General features: G+C 47.2%; 7 protein-coding genes across 7 annotated transcripts; 3 read left to right on the forward strand and 4 right to left on the reverse strand.

Annotated features, from left to right (window-relative positions):
* Positions 1-346: 346 nt before the first annotated feature.
* Positions 347-1,803, forward strand: N7483_012303 (uncharacterized protein; the record flags this gene model as incomplete). The annotated part of the gene is made up of 2 exons (XM_057095730.1): positions 347-528; positions 606-1,803. 2 exons carry the CDS (start codon positions 347-349, stop codon positions 1,801-1,803), a joined length of 1,380 nt encoding a protein of 459 aa, XP_056941701.1.
* Positions 1,804-2,491: 688 nt separating this feature from the next.
* Positions 2,492-3,653, reverse strand: rrp36 (putative pre-rRNA processing protein; the record flags this gene model as incomplete). Its single annotated transcript, XM_057095731.1, has 2 exons — positions 2,492-3,445; positions 3,504-3,653. 2 exons carry the CDS (start codon positions 3,651-3,653, stop codon positions 2,492-2,494), a joined length of 1,104 nt encoding a protein of 367 aa, XP_056941702.1.
* Positions 3,654-4,125: 472 nt separating this feature from the next.
* Positions 4,126-6,279, forward strand: N7483_012305 (NIF domain protein; the record flags this gene model as incomplete). Its single annotated transcript, XM_057095732.1, has 1 exon — positions 4,126-6,279. One exon carries the CDS (start codon positions 4,126-4,128, stop codon positions 6,277-6,279), a length of 2,154 nt encoding a protein of 717 aa, XP_056941703.1.
* A 1,050-nt stretch (positions 6,280-7,329) lies between these two features.
* On the reverse strand, positions 7,330-8,975 carry N7483_012306 (putative translation elongation factor eEF-1 subunit gamma; the record flags this gene model as incomplete). Its single annotated transcript, XM_057095733.1, has 3 exons — positions 7,330-8,330; positions 8,682-8,877; positions 8,946-8,975. 3 exons carry the CDS (start codon positions 8,973-8,975, stop codon positions 7,330-7,332), a joined length of 1,227 nt encoding a protein of 408 aa, XP_056941704.1.
* A 240-nt stretch (positions 8,976-9,215) lies between these two features.
* N7483_012307 (mitochondrial 37S ribosomal protein uS9m) lies at positions 9,216-10,254 on the forward strand (the record flags this gene model as incomplete). Its single annotated transcript, XM_057095734.1, has 2 exons — positions 9,216-10,101; positions 10,163-10,254. 2 exons carry the CDS (start codon positions 9,216-9,218, stop codon positions 10,252-10,254), a joined length of 978 nt encoding a protein of 325 aa, XP_056941705.1.
* A 1,731-nt stretch (positions 10,255-11,985) lies between these two features.
* On the reverse strand, positions 11,986-13,852 carry N7483_012308 (uncharacterized protein; the record flags this gene model as incomplete). The annotated part of the gene is made up of 3 exons (XM_057095735.1): positions 11,986-12,080; positions 12,158-12,424; positions 12,925-13,852. The coding sequence occupies 3 exons, from the start codon at positions 13,850-13,852 to the stop codon at positions 11,986-11,988; spliced, it is 1,290 nt and encodes a 429-aa protein (XP_056941706.1).
* Positions 13,853-17,289: 3,437 nt separating this feature from the next.
* cnaB (calcineurin regulatory subunit B) lies at positions 17,290-18,178 on the reverse strand (the record flags this gene model as incomplete). The annotated part of the gene is made up of 5 exons (XM_057095736.1): positions 17,290-17,300; positions 17,389-17,723; positions 17,789-17,862; positions 17,925-17,977; positions 18,070-18,178. 5 exons carry the CDS (start codon positions 18,176-18,178, stop codon positions 17,290-17,292), a joined length of 582 nt encoding a protein of 193 aa, XP_056941707.1.
* Between the last annotated feature and the right edge of the window lie 262 nt (positions 18,179-18,440).

Genomic DNA, 18,440 nt, shown 5'->3' on the forward strand with positions numbered 1-18,440 from the left:
CCCCCCCTCCACACCATCTTCTTTCTCCTAATCCCGCCTCTTTACGCCAATTTCCTAGTAAAGAGGAACTTAGTTCGGTCAACTATTGAGTTATTCAACTTTCCTAGGTGAAGAGGCCTCAACTGTGGGACTCCAACCGCGAAAGCATCGCCTTTCTGTTTCATTAATGCGCTCCTAAAAACCCCGGGGTGCGTGGACGCCGATCGCCGTACAGGGAAACGACACGAATCACCGAAAAAAAAGAGAGCGTCAGAGTCGACAGAAAGAAGAAAAAGAAGGGAGATCAGTCTGATTCGGTTGAACAAGAGAGAATAATATTGTCAAACTGCGCTCTACACCTGTCACCATGTCGACGGCAGTTGCATCCGCGGCTGCGGCGCCCTTATCCTCGCCGCATACCACCCGTGATCCCAGCCCCAAGAACTGCCCGACCTTAATTCCTCCGCCTGCGGTGAATTCCTCTCCACCTCGGCCAACAGCTTCGCGAGATGCGCCGCAAGGAACACCCGAGAACAAGGCCCCATCGCCGTAAGTGGTGAATCCCGAATCGCAAAGCTCAAAAAAGTGGACCAAGGCTAATTATCCAATTTTTCCCCCTTGTATAGGTCTCAAGGCAGTGCCGGTCCGAAGATAACCGTGAAAAAGGAACCGGCTTCTCCTCCGCGCATGAGTCGCCCTCGTCCCCGAAAGCTGGATCTCTCGACAAGTCTTCCTACCTCCAGCGGTTTGACCGTCCGACCACCCGGAGGGCCCATGACCGCTCGCGACGTCAGTATGCAAGATGTAGGCCTAGCCTGCTTGTCGCCGGGCTTTCAAACCCATGATCCAGTGATGAGAGAACAGCTTCAGCGGAGTCTCTCCGTGCGCGATCAACAGCGATCAATAATCGAGTCGCGACTACAGAGATCTGCCAAGGATGATGGACCGGACGGTATCAGGCCATCTATGGTGGGTTTCATGGGAATGCCACCAACAGGTAGCTCAAAGCGACGCCCGCCGCCAGGTCTCTCAATCGTTCCACCTTCGGCATCGCAATTCGCAAATGAGCGAGTCATTCAATCTGCTCCATTGAACCAGAGCTTTACCGGTCGATACCAACCCCAACCATTGACCCGCCATGTTGTCAACCAGAGCCCAACTCTAGGCTCGACTTCTCACATGCATCAGATCCCGGCTCCTCAGACCAACAATCGCTTGCCTCCACTATCAGATGTATTTGGGTCCGATGCACTTGGCGCCCGGGATAGAGAACCCGTCCGTCAGACTCTATACGTGAATGCGTCGAGCAGCAATTCTTCGCAGTCCAATTTGGCCCCCATGCCATCGCCGGGACTGCCACCAAATACGTCTCAGACCCCCACTCGGCTCCGTGAATATCGGTCTGCGGAAGAAGCCGTGCAGGAATTGTCTGGCGGTCGGGAAGATCTACTTCCCCGAATCGTGCATTATGGGGGCCATCAACCTCCTACTCCACCGTCGCCTCAGACTTTGTATGCAGCTCCCAAAACGGCCCCCCTGGTGAGTGAACCAGGCCCCATGGTGCCTCCGGCCCCTACTTTCCCGCCTGCCGATATCACTGCACGCCGTCGTCCTCGCAGCGAATACGAAAATGACAACGGTAGCCCACCTTTGGGCCATGGTCCTGATTCTCATTTCCGACCAAATCCTGCAACCATGCCTGGCCCCAATGCTACTTTCCATGGTCCCTTTGGAGCAGGAAGAGATTCACCCGAGACTCAACGGAAGAAGAAAGAAGAGTTCCTCGGCCTTTGTTCCCGGGCCTGGGATCTCTTCCACTCGTGAGCACTGCATATACCATATACTGCCTGAGGCATTGAGATTTTCTAGCTCTCATTTGGTTAAACATTTCCTATGACTTGAGCTTCTGTGAAGCCGGTCAATTACAAGGATCTCCTGCTTCTCTGCAAAGCTGCATTGGTTGTATAGAGGTCCTGATGCGGGTGGTTTTGATTTTTCATTCCCCTCCAAAAAAAACAAAAAGAAAACAAATAAACACAAAGGCCAACAAATCAAGGCCTTTTCTTAAGGCTATGTTTCTCATTTGACTCTTGGCTGGTCTTCAGTGGCCTAGTCTGGGTCTTGATACCCTTCACATATATGACACTCATGTTTATACCTCTCATCTCTTATCTATGGCACGACAGTGGTGAGCCTGTGGCTCTTGGAAAATTCTGTGGATCATGCATTTTGATTTTGACTGGCGTTTTTGGGGGAGTTTTTGATTTTCTACTATATACCTCTTTTCTTTCTGGATGTCATTTTTCAATTTTCAATTTTTATTTTGTGGGATTTAGCATTTGTGAATGGGCCTTCGATGCAAGTTTTGTCTTCAGCGGACTAATGCTGGCTTCACCTAATACATATGGCTGGAATCTAATGATGTAGTGAACAGGGTATTGACCATTGAAGTAATTGATGTCAATTCTATGTATATTTCAAATAAAGAGTAGATCTTGAACTTTTGGGGTATCTAATCAAGTCGACGACGCTTGACTCCTCCGTAACTTGGAGGCTCATCATCACCCATACCAGTGCCACGGCGTTCCCAAGGCATATCCTTCCGCTCCTTAGAAGCCATCTTCTTACGGCGACGCTCCAATGCCTTGGCCCGTTCCTTAGACTTCATGCCCTCGTACTTCTTCTCCAGAACCTGTTGCTTGAGATCGGATTTCTTGAGGAAGTACGGGTTACTCTTCTTGCCCTCACGCAGCATCTGCTTCTCACGCTTCTTATGATCAGCAATGATTTCTCGCTCCCGCTTCTTGTTCTCTGCAGTCTTCATCTTGTCTGTAGCGGATCGAATCTGCTTCTTCAATTGCTCCTTGTGTTGCAAATTCTTGGTCTTCGCAAATTGCTCCTTCAGATCCTTCAACTCAGATACCCGGTAATCATCCAAGAAGGAGTATGCTTTACTTGTTCCCTCCGAGAATCGACCTGCACCACTGTGTCCCATAACAGCAGCATCGAATCGAGGATCCCGTGCCTTTGCAACGGCGGGAGGTTCCACGATGATACGTTTCCTGGTAACAGCTCGTTTGGAGGATTGCACCATAGGCGCATGCTTAGATGTACGGGCCTTTTCATTCTTGTCCTTTTTGTCCTTGGCACTAGATCCCAAACCCTCAGCTTCTCGTTTCTGTTCGCGAGCTTCTCGGATACGGGTCCGAATGTCGTCGAGTGGGGAAGCGGTGGATGTAGACTCCTCGGTAGCTTTTGAGGACTTGCGCTTCTTAGGACCCATAGATGCTTGTGCTTTGGCTAGAGCGCCGAATGAAATGTTATTGAGGGAGGCTTTGAAATCTTCTTGGTCGTCTTCCTGGTCATCGGAAAGGTCTTGGTCGTCGAGATCTTCATCTTGGGAGTCCTCGTCTTCGTCCTCATCTTCACCCTCGCCTTCGGAGCCAAAATCAGAGCCATCTTCGTCCTATAGGAGCCTTATAATTAGAAAAAAAAGTATTCAGATGAAAATCGGGATTACATACGTCTTGCGATTGGAGGTCTTCATCAGACTCGTCATCCTCGGCACCTTCGCGCTGGATAGGCTCTTCGCTGACGTCGGAGTCGTCAGAATAGATCTCCTCAGCTGTCGGTCTTGCCCGTACACGACGGTTCAGCATATCTGAGATAGCCATTTTGAGAGAATATGGCAGTATTGTGACTGATAAGGAGCAGGCGACTCTAAATCGAATCGCAAAAAAAGAATAATACTGCCGCGATAGGCGGTGAGACCGATAACGGCTGATTAGATATTTTTTTGGATCAACATCAATGTACAGACTCATCCAATCTCGTTAAATGCCTGACCGTTGGTCAATTCCTGCTTATATATCTTCATTTCGCCTCAAATCCTGCAAACGTTTGCATAGCATTAATACTCAGGTACGACTCAATTTTAGATCTTGCCCAGTGGCTTGTGACTTTGAGTTCACTATAAAATCTACCTTTTCTTCATTTCTTAAACAACACCCTCTCGCAAAGCCCTCCAAATCCTCCAAGCTGTCGTATCCAAGCAAAAGACCTCGGCGCGGGTCGAACGCCGAGGGGCATCAGGTGTACTACGATCCACTGCCCCGATATGCGAACACCGTGCAAAATCCTATCCCAATGATGGTCGAGTCTATAGAACATGTACCGGGCACGAGGATACCTGGGGTGGCACCTCGGTATAATGAATACAGATCCGTGAATACATCACCACGGACGGGACCAGTCGCGAGCGGCCATACTCCATACCGCGATAACGCGACACAGTTCAGCGCTACGTACGGCCAGCAGAGATTCGACCCATACTACAGCCCTCAAAACGCTTTCACCTCATCTTCGGCATTACACCAACCCCAATCGAGATATGAAGTGTATACCCAGGCAGCACCCCAGGCAACACACCCATCCTCAGCGCCACTTCGCGCAGTCAACCCTCCGTCTTGGAATCCATTGAGTCCACATTCAGGCAACCTACCAAACGAACTGTCCACCGTGCCTTTTGCGAATCCACAGTTTTTTATGAAAGGCACACCAGCACAGTTTCCCATGATGTCTCTTACTCCTACGCCTCCATACATGGCCGGCCAACAGACGAGTCCAATGGCAGGACTACCGTCACAACTACCTGGGCTGATTGAACCGATGCCCCAAGCTCGGAGACAACGATCACTGACCCCGCCGATGAATGTCCCAAAGGCAACAGAAGCATACATGCAACAAGCGCAGGGGCAACCACAACGATGTCCAAAACGACCATTATTGATCATTCTCGATTTAAACGGCACTTTAATTTGTCGCAAACATCGGAAATACCCACCCGTCTTCGTTGAGCGTCACGGTCTATCTTCGTTCCTTGATGAGCTGTGCCGCAATTATTCCACAATGATCTGGACTAGTTCAAAACCACAGACTCTCAATGCTGTTGCGCAGAAACTGTTTCCTCCCGGGAAGGGTAAACGCAAACTTGTCGCTTGCTGGGGCCGCGACAAATTCGGATTGACGCCAAGACAATACAATGCGAAGTTGCAGGTGTATAAGGAGCTGGAGAAAGTCTGGGCCGATCCTGAGATCCAAGCAGCACACCCTGGTAACGGGGCTGTACCGCAGAAGGCTGGTGGTGGCAAGTTTGCTAAAAAGAAGGCCAAGGCTAAAGCTACAACTAAACGTCCTCCTGCAGGTCAGCGTTGGGATCAGACAAATACTATCCTCATCGACGACAGCAAGCTCAAGGCCCTCAGTGAGCCATACAACATCTTCGAGATCCCCGAGTTCACGAACGATCCCGATATTGATGAGACGACTCTCTTTCGCAGAGTTCTCGCGAGACTGGAGGCACTCGCGCACTATGACGATGTCAGCAAAGTGTTCCACGTCTGGGAGAAGCGTCAGATGTACGAGGATTGCAAGATCTTGGATTTGGATATCAGTCCCGAGTTACCAGTACCAGGACGCATCCCAGTCCTAGCGTCTGATGCTGAGCTCGATGAATCAGAGGATGGTGGCGCAAAGCTTCCAACTGCCGCTCAACCCCAGCCTCAGGGACAGAATGGAGGCCCACGTAAAAAGGGTCAACCTGATCCTCGCACCGATGAACAGAAGAAAGCAGATAAGAAGGCCAGAAAGATAGAGAAAAGGGCGAAGAAACGGGAACAGAAGGCTCAAGCTTTGGCTTTTAACCAGGATGCGAATCAGAATCAGACTGTACCATCTACCCAAGGAGGTCCTGTTGTCCCTACTGCTGATCCCAAAGCATTGTCTGACTCCATACTTTTGGCATCCCCAATACCTGGACCTGGCCAACCCGGCTACCGAAAAGCGCGCAAAGCTCTCAGAAAGACGCAAGTCGCGGAACGAGAGCGGTTGCGGAGAGAAGCACAAGAGCTTCGAGCCGAAACTGCCCAGTTGATCAAAGAAAACCCCAATGCCAATGCCTCAGGATACAATACCCGTTCTCAAGTATCGCTCGTTTCTGAACATGGGTCCGACGCTGAAGAGGAATATGATCCTGCCGCTCTTCCTGCAATTGCACCTGTCGTACCTGTTGCTCTTCCTGTCGCTACTACAGTGGAACCCAACATGACCGCGTCCTCTCCAGCTGCTCCAGCTACAAACCCCGAGGCCTGGAGTGCTATTCCTCTTGCAATGGAACAATCCCCAGTATCTCAAATCAGTGCTCGGCAACGATCAATTTCTCCAGCTACATCTGATGGATCTGATGTATCGAGAAACTCGCTTCTAGACCGATTGGAGGAGGGACTCGGATTGAAGAAGTAGAATTACTTTATTGAGTTATTCTCTATATTGTACTTGATCATTGATATAGTGCTGAAGCTTTTGTTGGATTTCAATGTTTATTTTATGATGTTTTGATATTCAAGTAGATATTATCATAGCCTGAATAATGTCATATCCCCACTACCATGCTTTCACAATTTTACTAAAACCATATATCTGATGCTGTACATAAAGTACCTATACTTGAATCATAGTATCATCTTAACTTGACGATCATCCTACTACATACTTGTACATCTTCAAGGTTTCACACTGAAACTGAAACTTGAAGTCATAGTTCAGACCGGATGACTTGTTAGATTCTTCATACCGAATTTATACGTCTACTAGAAGTACTAGAACAAAAAAAATGGTAATGATAGAAAAACTCGATAGATTTCATTAATTCAAACTATGAAATTTACGCAAGGTATGTCCCAGATCTTCAATGGACGTGTGCCATCACAGCTACTCAAAGCCACAAAACACAAATCTAGTACTCACTGGATAAAGAAAGAAATAAATCCTCCACTCGATATAAGCACTTCTTGGCACAACCACAGCCATGAAAGGGCTAGATTGCAATTTGACATCCGTGCTGGGAACTACGAATCTACAATCTCAAAGTCAAGTAAGTAAATGGAAAGGGAAGGGAAAGGCACAGGTGTAATAAACTCATCAGACCGCACGCAGTTCTGAATCCTTTATTTCAATTTGCTAGACAGTAACTAGCAGCGACCGAGCATTTTCTTTGTAGAAAAGCCAAGTCGATCATCTCGCATCGCAACGTATCATAACCGTGAACATGAACCACATCGGCGCGTAAAATTGTGTTTGAAGAAATTTTTGCAACCACCTCGCGTCACATCAAGTCAAGACGCGAGGATTTTGGAATGAAAAAGGGGGTGTATTTGTGTATTGGGGAAGAGAGAAAAGAGAAGCGGATGGACGTCATGAATTTTGTAGGCCAGATCTCGCATTCTCTGGGGTATTTCGGTGATGGCCAAAGGGAGAAAGGGGAAGAGGAAAGGGGGTGGCGGGGTGAGCCGCTTATTTGAAGACGTGGCCGTCAACCATGGGGAGAGTCTCGCCGTTGACGGTGACGGGGGTGTCCCAGGCCCAGATGTCCTCTACGTACTTGCGGTCAGACTCGGAGGTGTGGTCGAGCTTCTGGAAGTCGTAGCTCTCCCAGTCGGGGCCGACCTCGAAGGCAGGGGCGGACTCCTGGCCACGGACAAGGAAGACACCCTTGATGACACAGGCGTAGTTGGCGCCGAAGACACCCTGGCAACCGAAGAGGTACTTGCGGGAAGCCTCAAGACGAGCGTGGAAACCACCAATCAGGTTGTTGGCCATGAAGGTGAGCTTGAGCTCCTCGTTGTACTTGTAGTCAACCTTCCAGAGGGAGTACTCCTCGGGCTTGTAGTTCTGCCAGAACCAAGGCATGGCGACCTCGCGGGTGTCGTTGTTGGAGTACTCGCGCTTCCACTCATCAATGATGAGGGTAGGCTTGCCAAGAGCCTCAAGAGGGTGCTTGGGCTTGGGGGCCTCAGCGGCGGGCTTCTCCTCAACAGCGGCAGCGGGGGCAGCAGCGGGCTTGGGCTTCTCCTCCTTCTTGGGGGCAACGTACTTGATAACCTCCTCGGCGAACTTGGGCTCGGGGAAGACAGCCTTGAAGGCGTCCTGGTTAACAATGGTGTTGTACCAGCGGGTGATAGCGGGATTCTCGCTGCGGTACTCCTTGGCAAGGACAAGAGCGAAAGCACGGGTCAGGAGAGAAGCAGCGAAGAGATCAGCAAGGGTGATACGCTCGCCAACGAGATAGGTGTTCTCAGTCAGGTGCTTCTCGAGAACGGAGAGAGTGGCAACGGCGACCTTAGCGGCCTCCTCGTTGGTCTTCTTGTTGTAGGGCTCGGCACCGAGCAGAGGGCGGTACCAGGCAGCGAGGCGGGGAAGGGCCTCGCCGTTGATGAAGGACATCCAGCGGACGATGGAAGCATAGTCCTGCTTGGTCTTGCCAAGAAGGGTGGTCTTCTCGTTCTGGGAGGTCACTGATAAAACCAAAACACGTTAGTCGAGGTTGTTGACAAATTGGATACACAGGAACCAAAGGCATAGTGACAATGTGATCAAGCCAAAAGAAAAAAAGGGGGTGTGTAAATGTTCCAAATGCCCAAGCTCAATGAGAAAAAATTTTCCCCCTAAAGCGGGGTACTCCAAAATTTTCGTTGGGCAATGTTTTTGTTCAGAGTTTGTGGTTATCAACAGTGTAGTTCTGACAGGGATAACTAATAATGCTCATCATATAAAAAGGGGGGAGGCAGAATGGTTAAGAGGCAACGTGGCAACAATTCGAGGCAAAAAAGAAATTTAAAAAAGCTGTTATTGGGAAAAAAACGTACCGTAGATGGCGATGGCAATGACCTCAGAGAGAGTGAAGCCGTTGGCACCCTCGAAAGCAGGGATCTTGCCAAGGGGCTGGACCTTGCGGTACTCAGCGCTGGAGTTAGCAGCAGCATTGGGCTGAGTCTGAACCAGCTCCAAGTCCAGGTCGTTGTGCTTGGCAGCGACCAGGATGGAGAGGGTGCGACCGTTGTCCTGTTAAAACAGAAAGAAACCAGTCAGGAAGTGTTTAAACAAGATAGCTGAAGCTTGTAAAGACATACAGGGAGACCGTAAAGCTTTCCGAAGGCCATCTTGAAAGCAATGGAGGGGAATATGAAGAGGATGAGGAGAGAAAGAAAGGAGAGAAAGGGAGAGGAGGGGCAGAACTGAAATTTTGTGCGGGAGTAGCGCGGCATCGGAGATTCGGACTAACCAGTTATCCGAGTCACATGACATCTGGAAAAACAGCAACTCCAAGTTCGAGAAATCATTAATAGAGCGAGAGTGATTGTGATAAGCTTGGGGGGTCCCTGTTCCAATTCATATCCACAATGGCTCGCCACACACCCAATGGCATTGTCCAAGCAATGCAATCATTGCGAATTAGCAATTCATTAGCATCACGTCCTAATATCCCTTCTCTTCGTTATGCCGCTCGCAAATATGCAACCGAAGTCCAACCCGAATCCGCAACCGAGACCGCGATCGAGACCGAGATCCAGATCGAGGCCGAGGCTTCAATGCAGACACAAAAAGTGAAGGCTGCCCCGGCAATCAACTTCGAGAAATTCAACATCGCTCCTGCCCGTATCATTCCCGCATCTCCCTCCTACTTCTCCGGCAGTCCGCGATTCATCGACCATGTTCTCCGTCTGGAGGCCCTAAAAGCCAAATTCGCTCACCTACCCATCGTTGATGCGGCGGAGGCACCCCGTATGGCTTGGCTCAAGCTTGCACAGTTCCGTGATTTCGTCGGCGAGCCTGTGCCTGTCAAGAAATACAAGAGTTTGCTCAAGATTCTGCAGCAAATGAACCGTATCGCGCCGGATATGGTTCCCGGGGAAGTGCGTGAGTCACTGACTGCCTTCCTGCGACCCGGTAACCCATACTCCACACAACATTCTCCGCGCGAGGTGGATGAGATGGGTCGTGCGCGAGCCAAGGGCAAGCGTAAGGAGTCGACTGCTGTGGTGCAGTTGGTGGAGGGCGAAGGCGAGGTTCTTGTGAACGGCAAGAGCTTGGTGGAGGTTTTCCAGCGTCTGCATGATCGTGAGAGCGCTCTGTGGCCTCTGCGATGTGTTGATCGTCTTGATAAGTATAATGTTTGGGCTACGGTGCACGGTGGTGGTGTGACGGGTCAGGCTGAGGCTATTACCTTGGCGATTGCGAGGGCATTGTTGCTGCATGAGCCAGGCCTGAAGTCCTCATTGCGGAAGGGTATGTTGAACATGACATCTCTACTATACGTGGCAGATTTACTAACATTACTATCCTACAGCTGGTGTCATCACTGTCGATGCCCGTCGTGTGGAGAGAAAGAAGGCGGGTCACGTCAAAGCTCGCAAGATGCCCACCTGGGTCAAGCGTTAAAGTGGTGGTGCGAGCGAAGCTGTTTTTTCTTACCCTGTATTATTTCCATCTGCCATAGTAGCTCGAGTCGGCATTTCTGTTTTATATATATCCTGTACTCAATGCATATGGAGCTTTCATCAATGATATGTATTATTAGTATGACTCAGTATAGTAGCATTAACTAGATTCTTAGCATTTCAACATTCAACTCCAGGACTTGAACTTAAAGTTAGAACTGCTGCCAGTCAGGGTATCATGGCGGCAGTCAACTGGTATCAATCTCTCAGCCTTCCACTACATACTAGCACTGGCACTGGCACTGCCCAGGTGGCAGTACTGAGTATACATAGTATGCATGTGTAGTATGAATCCGAGTCCCATACACATGCACATGTGTGCACTATCCCTGAAATGTAGACTGGAATTGCTTGCCAAAGCCTAAGATATGAACTAGGTAGCCTTCCAAGGCTGTAAACTAGCATATGCCAGTGGGTAATATAGGGCTGGTATCGCACCTGGCATGTGCACGATAAGTATCAGACCGGCCCGGGACATCCATCTGAACTAACTCGTGGACTTCAAGGTTGAACCCAGACGAAAAAATGCAGGTGTGGTTCGAAGTTAATGTTTCAACGGGAGCACATCCATGCCAGTGGATACATGCATGAGCCTAATCGGCGAACCTTGAAGCACTTGCACATGTGGGTAGTAAACATACCGTTTAATGTAACCTCCAGCCTTGATATCAGATGATTCATCATGATATATCCGTGGATGATTTCAGATCAAATGGATTATACTAGTAGTATATGTTATCATGATGGGTGCTATTCAGATGTTCACCAATACTACTAGTACGACCTATCCTACTATAGATGAAATGATGGTCGAGTCTGTTCTTGAATATTTCAAGTTTCGCAGATTTGAAGTGATACTAGCAAGATATGGACATAAGTCAAGTAACATTGAAGTGTCAAAGTCCGAGAATCATAGATCATTTTGCCCTCACATTCTATATGTAAACCCACGCCGACGAACTATCCTACAGGGAACAAGAAACAGAGAAGCACATGTCAGCACAGGCATAAACAAAGAAAACCCATTGGAACCTCGGCAGGAGACCACAAATTAAAAAAAAAGAACTTTTGAACATTGATGACAGACTGGCCAACAAGCAAGCCAAGAAATTGACTTCTAGGTATATACGACTCGTCGAGATGGCTAAGACTAGAGCAGAAATCAGAAAATTCATATCATTTCGTCACATCGCATTTTGGGTCGACTAGCGTGTAGACTTGAGCGGAGCTGAACCAGAATAGTAAGGGAGAACCTTTCAAAGAGAATCGAAGGATCGGGTAGACGGATGAGGTAGATGTCCACTGTAGTAGATAGGTATACTACTGAGTAAAGAGGTGTAAGATTCAGGTAGATACATCGGAGATTCCGTGAATACTCCGAAGATCATCAGACACTGGCAAGGATTGCTTGCGCCCTGGAAGCGATCTCAAATACTGAGTGCTAAGACCGCGGGATGAAGGGCGGCATGGCGCTAGTAGGCAATAGCCTATCCATGGCGTCATCTGTGATGTCTCCAAACTTGAAGGAGAATTCCAGCCCAATATTTTCCCACCCATTTTTTATTTCGATTTTTGAAGATGTTTTTTTTGAATGGGCTTGTGTCACAGGAGAAAATGGGTGAAAAGATAGGAGAGAAATTGGAAAGAGAATGAAAGGTATAAAGTTAGGGTTTCAAGGTCGTGGGGCTGCGGTCGCCGGCTCAGAAACCGCTTGCATATGGTGGAGTTCAGGTTTGCTTTCCATTAGATCGAGGCATTGACCCAGCACTAACCCAGTTAGTAATTTGATATTTGACCTGGTGTAGTATGCAAAGTATTTGGAATTTGAAATTGGAGGAACCTACCACAAAGGATTTCTTCTTCCCAGATCCCCATCTGGTAATCCACCAAGCCGTGCTGTTCTAACTGATCACAGAGCTTAATGAGGTCTTTCCCCATTACCTCCATGCGATCTCGAGAAAGTAGACTGGTCTGTGCAGATGTGTGGCCCGTTGTAATATAATCCTGTGTTAGATCTTTCTGTTTCTGACACACGGCCAGCCAACAGATATTAAATTCTTTCCAAAGCTCCAATCGTTCAGGATAAGAAAGATGGTCGTCACGTAGGATTCCTATGTATGACAGAAAAAAAAATCAACATTAGTGTTATTGATCCCATATGTCAGATGATGATTGCATGACGCGTGCCTGCAGATGAAAGACCAAAAAAAAAGAAAGAAAGAAAGAAAGAAAGAAAGAAAGAAAGAAAAAAAAAGAAATAACAGAAAGAAAAAGTAAATAGAAACGACCAATCAAACCAAGTGAAGCCAGAAACAAATAGTAAGCCCAAAAATCCAAATAAAAGCGGTTGTTACAGAAAAAAATAAGGGTCCAGTCCAGAGCATGATTTGGTACGACGGGTCTTTTTTTTCTTTGGGACCCCAGCCATACGACATGGTTGATCAAAGCTCTGTGACTCGCGGGGAATATAACCCGAAATAAAGAGAAAAATATCAAAACTGTAAACAAGAAAAAAATGAAATCGAAAATAACAAGTAAAAAAAAGCTAGAAAAGCTAGAAAAGCTAGAAAAAAGCTAGAAAAGGCTAGAAAATCAAGAGAGATAAACCTACCAAGATCCCGTGCATGAGTCACAAGCCACTCGGAAATTTCAAGCAGTAATCGGCTCGCTTCAACCAATCGACCTGCTCGCGTTTGGTCAAAAGTGTTGCGCAACGCTCGCTGATAGTAATCGTAAGCTTCCTCGAGGGAAGAAGGGTCCGACGCAGGAAGCCGGAGGGGATCAGAAAGGTGCTGGGACGGCTGCGGATCCAATCGACTCGAGGATGCGGTGCCGATCGGGGTGAAATCGGTCATGGTAGGGAGAAAGGGTTGCGTGGTGTTCGGGCGTGCCATGGGGCCGGGTTGATTATATGGCATTTGCGGGTTCACATAAGTTGTGAGCGCTGGGACCCCTGTCACCGTGGGCTGCTCCTCCGGGGTGAAATATTGTGGAACGAAAGACTGGTTCGACAGGGCTTCAAGCGCTGCAGGATGCCGTGTCGAGTACTGTGGAACTTGAACAACGTCAAAGGGTCCCGGTGGACCCTGCCCACCGAAGCTGTACAGCATTGCCGGCTCGTACGGGGAGAATGATGGTGGTTGATCCTGCGCCATTCGTCGTCTTGATTGAGAGATGTTTTGTTGTGCATGATGTTGTTGCTGTTGCGGCTGTTGATGTTGCTGTGGTGTAGTTTGATATTGCTGATGATAACCACCACCACCAACACCACCTTGTCCAGATGATGTCTGTCGAGGACGTGTAAACTCCGTCGGATATCCCACTTCATTGGGATGTAGCGAACCGCTGTGGAAGGAGCTACCTGTGTATCCGTAGTCGTCAGACATCTGAGCTCGGTCTGGCACCTGCGACGTCCCCGTTGGGTCTCCACGTGGATGCATGGCCGACTCAAGATGATCGGTTGCACGGCCACCGGCCGTACTATTGCCAGATCGCGCCATCAACCGCTCATGCTGCTTCATGCGTTGGTCCCCATCCATGAGGTTGTCCCACACGGACCTGCGCAGATCGAGATCGGTCCAATGCTTAGGGGACAGTGGCGGACTTGCGTAGGATGCCAGTTTGATCAATGTGTAATAAGAAGACTCGGAATGATTCGACAAAGAATCTATTCAAATGATTTTTGTTCTTTTCTTCTTTTGTTCTTTTCAAGGTTCAAGTGATGTAGTAACCTTGATAGGATACTATATGTATCAACCAGTGTTCCAAGTTCTAGAAAATGTTCAGATGCGGCTCAGTCCAATGATCAGGGTTGAGAAGATGTACATATAGTCCAGATGTCGCGACGTAGAGATAATTCTAGACTGGAATGGAACCAATATCTCAATAAAAAAAGTTGAAGGATGATCTTGATCGAAATAGAGAAGAAGGATTTGAAGGATATTTTTTTTCAATAAAAAAATAAATTCTCCTTAAAAAAGTGTAAATAAAGGCGCCAAAGAATGTCAAGTAGAATATGACGGATCTGATGGATAATATGAGTAGGGGGGAATAGAATAGAATGACTAGAACACAAGGATCCAAGGGAAGGATCCAAGGGATCAGGATAAAAGTAAAAAGATAAAAAAAAAAATATATATATATATATAGAGAGAGAGAGAGAGATAAAATAAAACAGACAAATAAAAAAAGTAATACGGAGCTGAACATACCCTGTGTCATGAAGAGAGAAGGGGCATAGTATTTGAGACTATTCTACTAAAGGGACACTAGAGTGCCGTCGATCGGTGATCTACGCCTAACTCGTTTCGGGCCTGTACGTCCCAGATGTCTGCGATCGCCCGGGAACCCGGCGCGTTGGTTCCTGGTGGGTTCCCGAAAGCTAGGGATAAAAGGAGTGAGAGAGGGGGGAATGGGGAGTAAGAGAGGAGAGGAAGAGACAAAATAAAAATTTAAAAAAAATAAAAAAGGGTATGAATGAAATAATGAAAATAAATACTAATTAAAACTGAAAATTAAAATAAATAAACATGATCTCATCTCTCAGCCGCGTTTTCTAGGTCAGGTGGGAGATACTATTCTAGGGAGTGTTATTATTATTTTATTATTATTTTTGAAATTTCATTTTTCGTTTTTATTTTATTTTATTTTCAATTTTTCAATTTCAATTTTTTTTAATTCACGTACTCCGTATTTACCCTCTGATTCTAAGGTTCTGAGCTGGGGTTGGGTTTTTTATCTTTGGATGTGTAACTATGGGGCTGATCCATGAGAGTCGTGGCGGTGCCCTAATAATCCCTTACTCGTACTATCAACTTAGAATACTCCATATTTCATATTAAACTCCATAGATCTCAATTCTAGAGATTTCAAATTCTTTACCGAGTACCATTGAAATGGTTAGCAAAAAGCAATATACACGGCAAATAAAAAGAAAGTATCAAGTTTGTACTCCGTATGTCCCAGTAGATTGGGAGTAGGAAACTACAGTTCTTAGCACTTGAGAGCAGACAGATGAAACCACAACCTCACAGGGGAATAACTCAAACAAAAAGGGGCACGGGTTCGCCAAAATATACTCAAAAGCCGGGCGGTTTGTACATTCCGTGCTTGATTGCTCGGACAGCTGCTGCTTTGCCCCCTTTTCTCACCGAGTAGACCAGTATGTGCAGAGAGCACATGTACACTGAAAACATTGAATGAATAATAGAGAAAAAAATAACATCCCTTCCATATTAACATATTAACATAAATACAAATATCAATCCGAGACATGCAAAGTCCGTCGATCTGCAGCCCCAGCCTGTCAAAATAGTGAAATGTCCACTCGGCCGTCGATCAATGTCAAAATTACGCCCCCAACCGGATCCGACGCTTTGGTTGGGATGGGGACGTGCCGAGATTTGGGTCCATGGTTTCACCATTTATGTATTCATATGTTCATTTATTGTACTTTTGTTATGAAGCACTTGAGAAAAAAGTTCGTGAACATTTGAAAAATACTAAGTAATACATATATATGCACCTTAGAAATAAATGGGAAGTGGAGCCGGTGTAATCCTGGAATGACCGGCATAACAAAGTACTGGGGGAAACTCGGAGTAGCTATATCACCTGGTCACGCCAGGTCATGTGCTATTTATTATACATAACATCTGAATACTACCTAGGTACATGGAACTACCCAGCCCTGAAAGTAATAGTGCTCCCAGGACCCAAGTAGTGGGTATAGTTTAAAGGGAACTTTAGATAAATATACGATTATCATGGTTGATCTATATACTAATATACTAAAAACGGATTAGATCTATCTTATAATCCCTACTAGTACCATCCTTCACATATCATGCAGAAGTCATAACCATATGCATCATCGGAGGGGTAGAGTCACACCAAATGATGTAATTGTATCGGGACTCGGCCTGATAGACGAAGAAGTCACCGCTCGCGACCAGGAGCCCGGTGGCCGGGCCAGCAGTTGCACCGTGGAAGGCTGAAAAGCTCCAATTCTGGATTCGAGATGACATTTTATTCTCCATTTGGGGGGGTATTTTCCGGTGAATTCTCGCCCTACCATTTTACCTAGGTACTAATCATGAGTGTACTAACCCTAAGTTGGAGGTACCTGAATACCAACCCTGGCCAAGGATGAAACAGGATTCATATCCCGATGCATACTTACCCCGAGCCATAATCAAAGCCCCCGGAGGCGTCATCGGAGTAATCATAAAAATTACATCCGTATTTAAGTAGAAACGAATTATGGTCACCTAGCCACTTAGCCACCTGGGCTGTTCAAGCTCGTGCCAACCCTGTCAGCTGACAACCTACCAAATATAGCACTGACGCCTGAAGAGAACGATGGCAAAAATAAATCAAAAAATAAATCAAAATTGAAGAGAATAACAAAAAGTGAAGGCGAAAACAGACTGAAAATAAAACCAAATCGGGGAGAACAATTACAAGACGAGTCGGTGCCACTGTCCTTCCGAGGGGTCTTGTACAGTGGCAGAATTGGGATTACAGCTGCACTTCCCGGTTGTTGTGGACCACGTTGCAGTCAGGACGGAAAGAGGTTGGTCCGAGGAGTTCGCGGAGGAGGCTGAGATCTGACTCGGGTGTATGAGAGGTGTATCAGATGGAGCACAGGACACATGGGGGGTTGATTGGTTTCAAGTGTTTCATATTCCATAGGGGAGCAAGGTTTTATCTCCCCGTCCGAGGTCCCACGACCTTTTCCTTTCCCAGGCGCATTCGGAGAGAAAACCACTAAACTACAAAAAATCACACACGTCGCTGATCATAAGAGTCATGTCATAATCGTGTACTCCTCCACGGCTTTCCAAATTGAAAGGCGGAGTACCGGAGATTGAACCAAAACAGGAAAGAAAAGGTATATGGGAGACAAGTAAGAGATCGCATGATAAGAAGTCCCGGACAGAGCCGAGAGGGAGAGGGGAAGAGAGAAGATCACCCATTATATTTGATCTGCAAGGCATGTCAGCACCCAATCTGTCCCACCTACAATTATATATTGCGAAAAAAGAATTTCCAGGTGAGGGGGAATCAAACATACTCAGAGTCATGCTCAGGTTCACATCGGTACTCTCAACCATCTCAGTGAACTCCTCAAAGCTAATCTTTCCATCACCATCCTTATCGGCTTCCATAATAGTCTTATCCACAATCTGCTGTAGCTGGATATCCTTCAAGTTATTTCCTACCATCATCTTCAGAACAATGAACAGCTCGCCGTTGGAAATGTAGCCATCGCGATCAATATCGTAGACCTTGAAAGCAAAGCGCAGCTTCTCCTCCTTGTTACCCTTGGAACTGAAAGCCGAGAGGCCGGTCACGAATTCTTGGAAATCGACATCGCCACCACCGTCCTCGTCGAAGATTGCGATCATTCTAATAGAGAGGCATTGTCAGAAAGAGGTGAGAAAAAGTATGATATGACGTATGTTTGGACGAACCTGGTGGCCAGAGGGTTGGAGGAGACCTGAGGAAGGGAAAGGAACTCGTCGCGGTCAATAGTACCGGAAGCATCCTATGCAGAAGAATTAGAGTTAGTCAAGACCACAATCATAACATGGGTGATCCAGATCGCACCTTGTCCAGCTTCATAAATCGCTTGCGTAGTCGGTCAACTTCATCCCGGTTGACTGTTTACCCCGCCCAGCTGTCAGCCCATGTTTCCTTTTGCGCTTGCATTTCATCTGGGACGTGAAATTCTCCGACCGTAGAAGGTACGTACAGTTGGAGGTGGAGACGATGTTATCGAAAAGTTGAGAGGTTCCCACCGAACCTCGTCGAGCATGAGCGCTTTGCATGGCAGCGGTGTTGGGTTGGGCAGTAGACTCCATTATTTTGGAAGTGAGATAAGGTGGGGGAGTGGAGGTAGATTAAGTGGAGAGAGAGAAATTTAAGAAGTTGAAGAAAGATGAGATAGATCAGGTGATAAGATCAACTGAATCAGGAATAAAGAAAAAAAAATAAAAATATCTGGGGAAACCAAGAGATTCATTAAGGGAAGGAGCGACGGGTTGATATGAATCTGATAATGCCCAGCCCCGCACTAACCCGAAACAGACCAGCAAGCGAGCCCCTGAGCCCGTGCGCCCGCCC

This window comes from Penicillium malachiteum (genome assembly GCF_028827825.1).
Source record: "Penicillium malachiteum strain IBT 17515 chromosome Unknown utg000005l:1.0-9002435.0:326005.0-9005861.0, whole genome shotgun sequence".
NCBI lineage: Eukaryota > Fungi > Ascomycota > Eurotiomycetes > Eurotiales > Aspergillaceae > Penicillium > Penicillium malachiteum.